Source organism: Protopterus annectens, chromosome 3.part0 (genome assembly GCF_019279795.1).
Source record: "Protopterus annectens isolate FY-2018-M chromosome 3.part0, PAN1.0, whole genome shotgun sequence".
In the NCBI taxonomy this organism is placed as follows: Eukaryota; Metazoa; Chordata; order Ceratodontiformes; family Protopteridae; genus Protopterus; species Protopterus annectens.
In genome coordinates this window covers 1,122,183,052-1,122,195,017 of record NC_056731.1, presented here as the reverse complement: position 1 = coordinate 1,122,195,017, position 11,966 = coordinate 1,122,183,052, and the positions used below count along the sequence as shown (strand labels likewise).

At 39.3% G+C, this 11,966-nt stretch overlaps 1 protein-coding gene across 3 annotated transcripts in view; it reads left to right on the top strand.

Moving 5' to 3' along the window:
- Positions 1-11,966, top strand: part of LAMA3 (laminin subunit alpha 3) — a 2,187,360-nt gene that overhangs the window by 1,964,667 nt on the left and 210,727 nt on the right. For all 3 annotated transcript variants that reach the window (XM_044065357.1, XM_044065355.1, XM_044065356.1), the window contains exon 53: positions 9,698-9,839. In XM_044065357.1, coding sequence (XP_043921292.1) covers positions 9,698-9,839 — 142 coding nt within the window. The remainder of the gene's footprint in view (positions 1-9,697; positions 9,840-11,966) is intronic.

The window sequence follows — 11,966 nt, the reverse complement described above, 5'->3', positions numbered from 1 at the left end:
CATTACCCTTCCCTGTACATTAGGAGTGATGATACTGACTCCTTTGGTTTTCCCTCCAGAGCTTACACTGTTACCCATGAATCCTTCACTTCCCATATCTTTGTATTCTGGAGTGATGGCCCCTACTCCACTCAAATTGCATTTTCCTGTCGCACTTGTCATGTCATCATGTAGTATATTCTTCCACCCTAAAAGACTTGTAGTGGTTTTGAGCGGAAGTGCAATCCTTTAATTCCTACTGATGTTCTAGTCTGCCAGAAGTGCTGCATAAGATCATTGTCTGTCTTCACTCTGCACCCACAAATATGTCTGTATCCATATTTACAAGTTAAATCCAACTCCTGCTGCAGCCCTGTGAACAGACGTCACCATCCACAGTGTCGACTAAGCAGTAATGGAACAGAAGTAGATTGTCAGGCCTTTATTCTGCATCACACACACTCTCCTAATGACCCTATTTTGGAAGAATGTTCCTATTTTACTATTTAGTTTACCCATGCATAGGCTGTCCCTATTTTGGTTAAGTATGTCCCAGTTTTCAAGCTTGACTTATCCCTTCACACAATTTTCTGAATACCCCTCATAACAAATGATTTTTGAAGCTGTGTAGTACACAGAAAATCACACATTACATGACAAGAATGTTAGTGACAGCAATAATTTAAAGAAAGAGACCACATCTTACATCTTTTTTTCTGAAGCAGAAATAAATGACCTTGTGTGGTATAATTATGGAATGCATTTATTAAAATCTTCAGATGTTTCAGTCTCTTTCATGATGTGCTTATATTTTTACATCATTTTTGTCAATCTGTTGTTCAGCTGTGTTTCTGAGTAGTATCCCACATTCATACTGAAACCAGGAATAGTTATTTGGTATCTGCTATTCAGATATTATGGTAATTAGACATCCAGATTTTTTGGCTGGATGTTCCCACTTTTTAAGAGCCTTTCTTCATATGTTCAATATCTGCAGGTTGAGAGATGTCATAGACACACAAACCTAAACACAGTTTAAAATTGCCAGTCCACTGGCTGCATGTCCTTGGGATGTGAGAGGAATCCAGAATATCCACAGAAACCTGGTGCAACCACAGAGAGTATATGATGAGGATTCCACACAGAAGGTCCCCAGTTGAGAACTGTGGTTATAAGGCAACAACAGTATTCATTTTGCAATTGTGTTGCCCAGCACCCTCAGATATATATATAAAATATGCATGTATGTATTATTGCATACACATGCGCACTTACACATTCTCCCGCTCTGTCTTTGTCTGTCTCTCTCTCTGTATCTGTTCCTAGTTCACACTGGTAAATGAGTCACATATTCATTGTGCCTTACTGGTGAAATTTTAAACAAATGAATTAAACACAACCTACAAGGGTGAAGGAAAAATCACAGACGCCAATAGAATCATCTGGTATAAGGTGACTTCACTGTGTGTGCATTAAACCACTAAAGAACAAATTGCATTTAAGTTTCTAATAATCAGATACTGTTGCTACATCTTACTACAGTTATAATAAGGAAACAAAGTCACTTCTAATATTTGTACAATAATAAAACATGTTCTTTTAGTATCTATTAAAATGATAAACTTACTTAAAGATTATTAGCAGTCATCCTTTTCAAGAAACAGAAGAGTCCTATAATGGCACAGTAAAGGAATATAGCCTACTTTCAAGTGCTTTACTTCCATTGTTGACCTCGCCATCTTTTTTTTTTTTTTTTTGTGCAATTTACAAGTTTTAAAGCTTCCATTGTATTCAGTCACACCACCTGTTTTGCTAGCCTCGTATAGGGTTTCACCACTCTTTCTGTGAAAATGACTTCCTTATGCTGCATCTACTTTAGGAATCAGAAACCGGATGACCAGTTAGCATGACAGCATGAAAATGCAATTCAGAGACAGCAATGAGTGCAGTGAGAAAGCACTAGTTATCAGCTCATTAACATGCTTCTGAATCACACAGCAGCACTGTCAGACCTGACCAAAGTAGGGGACTCCCTATCAGTCTGTGCATCACATTGACACTAACACCCCCACACAAGCACACACCCACACTCATACGGTCGACCATCAACCAACAAGCCCCGCTCATGGAAAGACTCACCCATTCACCCACGTGCACAATCCATCCCACAAACACACAGATCCAGACTCTTGATCCCCTACTCAAACACCCCAGTGCGACTACCTTGGAGCATGCGAGTGCACACACATTCATGTAGCTTAATTTATGCCCCTATAGCTATGCATACACACATACACATTCCACATGCATTCATACAATAACCCCCAAGCCCACATCAGTTCTGAACTTACCTGCAACATGAGTACTCTCATAGGAAGGACTCGGTGACCGCAATGTTTTTATGACAGTCACTTTTTCCTTCTAGAGGTGAAAAACATGGATTGCCTAGATGAGCAAATCAGGAGTCACTGACTTTTCTGGGAGAGAAAAAACTGCCCTCCACACTGAGGCCCCCCAAAAGAGGAAATACCTCACTGGTAGAGTGGTCTCTGAATCAGAAATGCTTAGCATGATGGAGTAAGTCTAAGCTAATTCTTTCTGCATCACATTAAGCCTTTCTGAATACCAGGGTTAATAATGCGATGCAAACAAAGCATGACCCACCGCATTATGTACTTCCTCTTCTGTGCAAAACTAACATGTTGCAGTTTGTTTATAACCCCAATGTATTGCAGTCTCACTGTCATTTCCTGTCTATCTGCTATAGGTCATATGAATGAGTATATAACTGCAGCTTGTATGATGTGTCTTGTGTTTGATAAGCCTTGGAGTATATAACTGCAGCCTGTATGATGTGTCTTGTGTGTGATAAGCCTTGGAGTATATAACTGCAGCCTGTATGATGTGTCTTGTGTGTGATAAGCCTTGGAGTATATAACTGCAGCCTGTATGATGTGTCTTGTGTGTGATAAGCCTTGGAGTATATAACTGCAGCCTGTATGATGTGTCTTGTGTGTGATAAGCCTTGGAGTATATAACTGCAGCCTGTATGATGTGTCTTGTGTGTGATAAGCCTTGGAGTATATAACTGCAGCCTGTATGATGTGTCTTGTGTGTGATAAGCCTTGGAGTATATAACTGCAGCCTGTATGATGTGTCTTGTGTGTGATAAGCCTTGGAGTATATAACTGCAGCCTGTATGATGTGTCTTGTGTGTGATAAGCCTTGGAGAATATAACTGCAGCCTGTATGATGTGTTTTGTGTGTGATAAGCCTTGGAGTATATAACTGCAGCCTGTATGATGTGTCTTGTGTGTGATAAGCCTTGGAGTATATAACTGCAGCCTGTATGATGTGTCTTGTGCTTGATGAGCCTTGGAGTATATAACTGCAGCCTGTATGATGTGTCTTGTGTGTGATAAGCCTTGGAGTATATAACTGCAGCCTGTATGATGTGTCTTGTGTGTGATAAGCCTTGCAGTATATAACTGCAGCATGTATGATGTGTCTTGTGTTTGATAAGCCTTGGAGTATATAACTGCATCCTGTATGATGTGTCTTGTGTGTGATAAGCCTTGGAGTATATAACTGCAGCCTGTATGATGTGTCTTGTGTGTGATAAGCCTTGGAGTATATAACTGCAGCCTGTATGATGTGTCTTGTGTTTGATACGCCTTGGAGTATATAACTGCAGCCTGTATGATGTGTCTTGTGTTTGATAAGCCTTGGAGTATATAACTGCAGCCTGTATGATGTGTCTTGTGTGTGATAAGCCTTGAAGTATATAACTGCAGCCTGTATGATGTGTCTTGTGTTTGATAAGCCTTGGAGTATATAACTGCAGCCTGTATGATGTGTCTTGTGTGTGATAAGCCTTGGAGTATATAACTGCAGCCTGTATGATGTGTCTTGTGCTTGATAAGCCTTGGAGTATATAACTGCAGCCAGTATGATGTGTTTGTGTGTGATAAGCCTTGGAGTATATAGCTGCAGCCTGTATGATGTCTCTTGTGTGTGATAAGCCTTGGAGTATATAACTGCAGCCTGTATGATGTGCCTTGTGTGTGATAAGCCTCGGAGTATATAACTGCAGCCTGTATGATGTGCCTTGTGTGTGATAAGCCTCGGAGTATATAACTGCAGCCTGTATGATGTGTCTTGTGTGTGATACACCTTGGAGTATATAACTGCAGCCTGTATGATGTGTCTTGTGTGTGATAAGCCTTGGAGTATATAACTGCAGCCTGTATGATGTGTCTTGTGTTTGATAAGCCTTGGAGTATATAACTGCAGCTTATATGATGTGTCTTGTGTTTGATAAGCCTTGGGGTATATAACTGCAGCCTGTGTGATGTGTCTTGTGTGTGATATGCCTTGGAGTATATAACTGCAGCCTGTATGATGTGTCTTGTGTGTGATATGCCTTGGAGTATATAACTGTAGCCTGTATGATGTGTCTTGTGTTTGATAAGCCTTGGAGTATATAACTGCAGCCTGTATGATGTGTCTTGTGTTTGATAAGCCTTGGAGTATATAACTGCAGCCTGTATGATGTGTCTTGTGTGTGATACGCCTTGGAGTATATAACTGCAGCCTGTATGATGTGTCTTGTGTGTGATATGCCTTGGAGTATATATCTGCAGCCTGTATGATGTGTCTTGTGTGTGATACGCCTTGGAGTATATAAGTGCAGCCTGTATGATGTGTCTTGTGTGCGATAAGCCTTGGAGTATATAACTGCAGCCTGTATGATGTGTCTTGTGTGTGATAAGCCTTGGAGTATATAACTGCAGCCTGTATGATGTGTCTTGTGTGTGATAAACCGTGGAGTATATAACTGCAGCCTGTATGATGTGTCTTGTGTGTGATACGCCTTGGAGTATATAAGTGCAGCCTGTATGATGTGTCTTGTGTGCGATAAGCCTTGGAGTATATAACTGCAGCCTGTATGAAGTGTCTTGTGTGTGATAAGCCTTGGAGTATATAACTGCAGCCTGTATGATGTGTCTTGTGTGTGATAAGCCTTGGAGTATATAACTGCAGCCTGTTTGATGTGTCTTGTGTGTGATAAGCCTTGGAGTATATAACTGCAGCCTGTATGATGTGTCTTGTGTGTGATAAGCCTTGGAGTATATAACTGCAGCCTGTATGATGTGTCTTGTGTGTGATAAGCCTTGGAGTATATAACTGCAGCCTGTATGATGTGTCTTGTGTTTGATAAGCCTTGGAGTATATAACTGCAGCCTGTATAATATGTATTGTGCTTGATAAGCCTTGGAGTATATAACTGCAGCCTGTATGATGTGTCTTGTGTTTGATAAGCCTTGCCTGCACATTATACTTCAAGACAGAGCACCACTAATCTCTAAGGTGGCAGGCCCGTCCCTCTCTCTCTCTCTCTCTTCTTGCTAAAGATCACCAGCTCAGCATTATATTCACCTTCCCTACTGTGTCTTAAAAGTATCCATCTTTTCATTACACACTAAGAAATGTTGTATGCAACTTTCCTGTGTATTTACTTTTTATGATTGTGTGTATGTAGAAAAATGTCTGCACAATTTGTTCTGACTGCGTTTCATGTCTGGTTCAGTGTTACTAAATAAGCCTGGCATGTTGCAATAACAAACTACACACACACTACACATGTCAGAAGGTAGGGTAAAACTCACATGGAAGGAATCAGAATGAAAAATTGTCTCCTAACAAACATATTACCTCCATAAGGACCTCTACAATCAAAATTACCCAGTTCTTAAATCTTGTATCTGGACAGATGCCTTCTTCATAGGTAGGTAGGCTGCATGAAAGTGAATTAACACATTTCATTTAGTTATACTGAATTTTGAAAAAGTTTCAACATGCAATTTCCATAGCTTAAGTTTAAACAAGAACTAAAGACCCAAACAAAATCTATTTAGTCTGGTTAAAGCGAATGTTGCCTGCCTGTCAGTAACAGTTTTGTGATGGCATTTTGCACCCATTCAGTCTCTTTCTGGAATTTGTTGTTGGCAAAGGATAGACTATCCAAATTCAAAAGACTGTGTTTAACAGCCAATTAACTGCAGTATAATGCAGGTCATTATTATACTGGATTCATGTCAGCCTGACCTAGTGCTACCTTGCCTAGCCCATACCTACATTTTTAAGAAATACTTGTTCTCCATTTCTAGTACATCCCACTAGGACTTGGACTGAATCCTGTAGATGTATTACTTTAACTTTGATTCCTTTTGCTCCTGTTTTTTTTTTTTTTTTTTTTTGCATTAGTATATACTCTTTCATTTCTGCTTTCTCTTTTTCTCACACCCTCTTGTCTCTTCTCCATCTATCTTTCATCTTTTCTTCTGTGTTTATTAACTTTACCATTGTGCCTGTTCTGCATTTACTTGTTGAAAGAGTGCTCTGTTATGGGTGACAAATGTCTGTAAATGTGCTACCTGCCTTGTGCTCTGTCCTTAGGATATCTTGCATACTCGTATTTCCACTTTATCAACATGGCTTAAATTTGCGAAGATGCATACATACATAATGATCACTTGCTGGGTTTTGTGTGTGTGTGTGTGTGTGTGTGTGTGTGTGTGTGTGTGTGTGTGTGTGTGTGTGTGTGTGTGTGTGTGTGTGTGTGTGTGTGTGTGTCTGTCACTGGACCCAAAACAAAGGCTCAGTCTGTCGATCTGTAAACGTGCGGTCATTAATTTGCAGGCCAGGTTTGGTACTAATCCTCTAGCTGGTGATCTGAATTTGATTTGTGTTTCAAATTCTGCAGGAAGGCTGTAGAAAGGGAGGACTAAACAGCTGATGGCCAGCATGCCTTCTCTAGGGCAGGGTGAAGAATTATTAATAGCTGTAATGACCAATGAAGATACTCAGGAGAAGCATTTTGCAAGCAAGCAGTGGTGCCAAAGCAACAATCCTACCAGGTGAAGGTCCATGGGAGTATGTGTTTGCTACTTGTAAGCTGTTATACACATTACACATTGTAAGGCAGTGAGTGGCTAAGGCATTTCTCTATGTGCTGCCTGACCTTTACTGTGTCTGCTGACCCAGATTCTAATAAGTTGCCAGAAGACTTTCCCCTCATCAGGAGCGTCAGCCAGCATCTTGCAGAGTCATATCTGTGTATCGTCCACCAAAGCACAAGTAAAAGAGAAAATCAGGGAACACAGTGGTCAGCAGTAGTGAAAATACAGTGACAACTAGAAGGGCAGGTAGACAGGCAGAACGACAGATTATGCTTTTGATTTTCTAGATCTCATGGAGCCGCACCCTTTTGTTGAAGGGACTTGGATAGTGTTATACTGGCTCATGCGCTTTTACTGCAGATTTTTGAAGGTTAGAAAACAACAGCTGTAAATATCAGACACACAGGCATGTTCTGTGATCATGTTACGATTTGTTTCTCTTAATGGAATGTAAAGTTAATGCCTTTCGGTATTCTGTTTGCATAACTCTACATATCTTGGCACTGAATTTCAGTTTTTGAGCCTTTAACCATTGCTAATACTTGTCATCAGTCTCCACATTTTATCCACTTCTGCTGTGCCAAGCATATTTTAGAATGTTTTTGTCTTACATGAAAATGCAAGAAAAAAATGAAAACATACATGCCCTGCCCTCCAGACATTTTATACTGAACCCTGTTTGAGCTCTACACATTAAAAGTCCCATTAATGCAGGTCACCTTCACCTTCTCCATTTGATTGCAATCTTTTCAGAACTATCTGCTCCATTGCATCACCCGACCAGTGTTGCAGCAAAGCAGTTCTCAAGTTGTCCCAAACATGATTAGCTTTCCTAGTAACAGCCTGTGTGGAATAAGGTCAGATGCTTTCTTGAAGTCCAGGTGGACCACACCAGTTGAACACTTCTGATTCACTCTACCTTTCGTTTCAGTAGTGAAAGTCAGATTAGTGTGCTACCATCTCATTTCTGTGAAAACAATCTGTATAGGATCGTGTTGCCCCATCTTTGGTTAATTTTTCAACCACGCTGTTCTTTTAAATGCTTTCCATAACTTGCTACATTTCTGGTATCTAGCTCACTGCCCTGAAGTTTCTTAAGGTTACAGTAGTAAAAGCCTTCTGAAGTGTGACCCTTGTTTGCCTGTAACAGTCCCTCAGCACTGACTCAGTCTTAACAACTGACTGAATAGAACTGTGTGCGCAGCTGCTGTACCCTCTTGTTGTTTTCATTAGAAAAGGTGACAGAGATTAGAAATGTGATTGAGAACTGGACACCTGCACCTGCATTGATCCTCACAGCAAGGCATCCTGGGACTTGCACTTCATTTTCTTAAGAAAATAACATTTCTAATTTCTAAACTCTAAAGTTAAGACAAAGCAGAGCTTAATAAAGTTTTTTAGTGTTATCCAGTGTTGCCAAAAACATAAAAAAATATTCTCCAACACTCACCATCAAATATATTTTCAGTACAACTTGTCATGTTTTGAATTAAGTCCAGAAGTAATTATAAACCAGATGTTAAATATAAATATTATGAATAATACCTCAAAACAAGTTTTAAAGCAGTAAAATAAAGAAATGCAAATATTCCTAAAACATATGCCTTAATAGCAGATACAATAAAAATTCTGAAAATCGAAACAAATATTTTAATACGAAAAAAACACCTCATCCTTATAGCAATGCTTCCTGGGAATCTAACTCATTTTACCTGTCTCTCACCCTAACGCCAATACACTCTGTTTATTTTAGATGTCAGCAGAGCTCAGAGAAGGGCTCAAGTTTAACTTAAACATGTTTTATTAGACTTCCAGCAAAACATTAGCATTTTAACTGTCATATAAAGTAGGAGGTGTAATCATTTTACCTATCCATACACCCAATACTAAAAGGGCATGAGTGTTCTCTTTCAATGTTAGTGGCGCAACAAATAGCACACTTGCCTTTGGTGCAGAAGGCTGTGGGTTCTACTTCCACAACAGGTAGATCAACTGATGATATTGCAGTGCAATATAAGGGGGTGCTCTTGTCCTTTAGATGTTTGAAGTTAAACTAGGGTCCATCTGCTTGAGGTGATGGAGACTTGAGTGGATGTAAAAGATCACATGGCACCTATTGAAATGAGTAGAGAAAGTGCCTCAATGCCCTGTGGTCTACAGATATCATAAGCACTGTTGCATGTGATTCTAGTCTGTGTTTGCATTTCTTTTTTACATTTTAGTCATGTGCTACACATTTGGGGCCATATTCCAAAATATCTACTTTCAGTGTAAGCAACTTACACCAAAAACAAGTCTTTTGGAATCTAGTCCCCTGGTGTTAGGCTTCTTTAAAGACAGGATGTATGTTAAAGTAAACCACTTATCACTGAGAACAAGTCTTTTGGAATCAGTGCAGGCTTACACAGGGGTAAGTCTCACTGAGAGCAATTTTTTTTGGAATCTACCCTTTGACAGCTTGTCACCAAACATTTCACGGAGTTTAGTGAAAAATTATGGGAGGTGTGTATATGATTCCTGTATTATCTCAGTACTGAGAAATGACTGTGTCTAATAATGCATATTAAACTGCATTGTAAATTAAACTAGAGTACAGTACAGTAAAATGTTTACCACCAAGTATCTGTCTGCAGTTTTTACATACCGCTTTTTCTGTTGTCATTGCTTGTTTGCATAGTTGATGCATGAAATATGGCCAGTCTGTTCCAAGAAGTAAATACTTGTTTCTCCTTCCTTCTCCACCGTCATGCTTACAGAATGAAGAAAAATGCCAGTGATGATGAACTGGTACGCAAAGCCAATGATGCAGCAAGAGCATATAGAGAAATTATTGATGCTGTAAAAGCAGCTGAGGATGCAGCCAATACAGCCAAAAATGCAGCCAGCAAAGCCTTTGAGGTAAGAGTGGTGCACCAGAGGGCAGGGGTAGTATAAGAAAACAACAGAATAATTAATAAACTGTCTTGGGGCTCATTTTTTGTTTGTTTTTTTTTTATATTTGTAATACTGAGTCAGTATTCTTATTAAGATATGTTGTCAATTACATTAAGTGACTTGTTTTTTTGTCAGTTTTTTTTACTTCTTCTAAGTGTACACTACATAGTCCAACTGAAAGTGCATTTAGACTGTAAAGATAGTTGCTTAAGTTCTGTATTTGCCTTTTTTGTTTAATTGCCCAGTTTAGAGTTTGCATCAGTATAATATAAGGAAGTCAGTTATGAGACAAAGCTTAACAAACTGCAGCTTTACTTTCATGTTTGTACTGTAGCTTCCGGGGATTTAAAAAAAAAGAGGTTAGGACTGAGCAAGGCATAGCAGGATGTTTATTTGTACTCTGCAGTGAACAAATAGGTATAAAACATTTACACCCTCTAGCATGTTTCCATTACCGACAAGATGGGAGGCTTATAAACTGGACTCTACTATCCTTTGGCTGCTAAAATGGAGCAAAGAATGTAAAAATGGTCAGAAAAAACACATTTTTATAAAACCTACCCTTAAATCTTAAAGTTAATTCCAAAACTTTCTAGAACTTTTGTAAGCAGAATGATTGAATTAAAAATGCATTTGTTTCACTAAGTTTGTGAAATACAAAAACGCATATTGTATTAAATGATGTATTTTGAAATAGTCCCAGACAACATTCTCTGACAGAATGAACCAGGAATTTTCCATGCAAAAATTAATCAAAAGAAGGCTTTACTTGTAAATGGCAGACACAATGAAAATGTAAAGACCACATAGTTTTTGAGGTTGACTTCAGCACTGTTGTATTGTAGCAGAAGGTTCTGTAGTTTGATTCTCAGCTGAGGTACCTTATGTGCAGTGTATGCATGTCTTTCTCCCTGTGTCAACATGGGTTTTCTCCCGGTACTCTGATTTCCTCCCATTTCCAAACACATTTAGTAGTTTGATCGGTATCTTCCAAATTGTCCATAAGTATGTGTGCACCAAATGAATGAGAGAGAGAACATTTGTGCTCTGTGATAGACCGATACCCTCTCCAAAATGAGCTTCGAAGCCTCTTGCCCATTGGCTTCAGAGATAGGCTCTGGCAACCCCTCATCCCTGAAAAAGATAAGAGAAGACTGTCAGAAAATGGGTAGAAGTCTATAATACTAGGATGTAATTATCTATAAAGAATTTTGTCTATGTATTATTAACTATATTATAACAGATGCTAAAAAGTAACCACTCATCAGCTATATTTACCAGCTGGATAATTCTGAGTAACATACTGGAAGAATACCCTAGTTTAAGCCAGCAGTGGTGGGGTAGTGGGATAGAGTTCTATGTCCCAGTCTGAATTTAATTAATAGCTTGCATGCTTGAGGGAGCTTGCAGTTGAGGATGGAAATGTCTATGGGGTGCAGGTGAAGTGAGGAGCAGAGTAGGTACACAAACTGCCACATTCCTTTTTGGAGGAGAGGTAGTGATGCATAGATCACCCAGAGTCATGGGCTTTTGGTTCATCAAAACACTTGTTGGCGGCAGCTTTCAGCAGTGAGTGTACATGAATGTACACTCACAAGGGGGAAGGTGTAGTGGATTCCCACAGTGGTGCAAGTAGCCCATCCTCTTGTGCACGGGAAGGGTTAAGTCTGTAAAAAATACAATCAGTTGCTGGGATGCCTGTGAGGGCATAAGCAACCATCATGGCTGCCTATATTGTTGGCTCTCCTAGAGAGTTCTTGTCCCATTCAGTACTGGGGTACTATTCTGTTTTGTTGAGGAATGAATGTGTTTGTTTTGGGGGGGGGTTCTTAATTGTCAGCAGATGATGGAGCAAAATGACCTAGAAGAAGACCCCAGTTTAAGGTATTAACTTTAAGAAGTAATAAAGTACAACCACATAAATAACAGTTTTCTGTGCATTAATAACTGGGCAAACAAACTTACCTGAATTCTGTGGTATCTAATTTTAACACTTTTTTTTTTTTTTTTTTACTATTGCGTAATTTTGGAATTTTTCTGAATTCAGAAAGGCTTCATGCCTTAATGTTTGAGAGACTCTATGCAAGATTT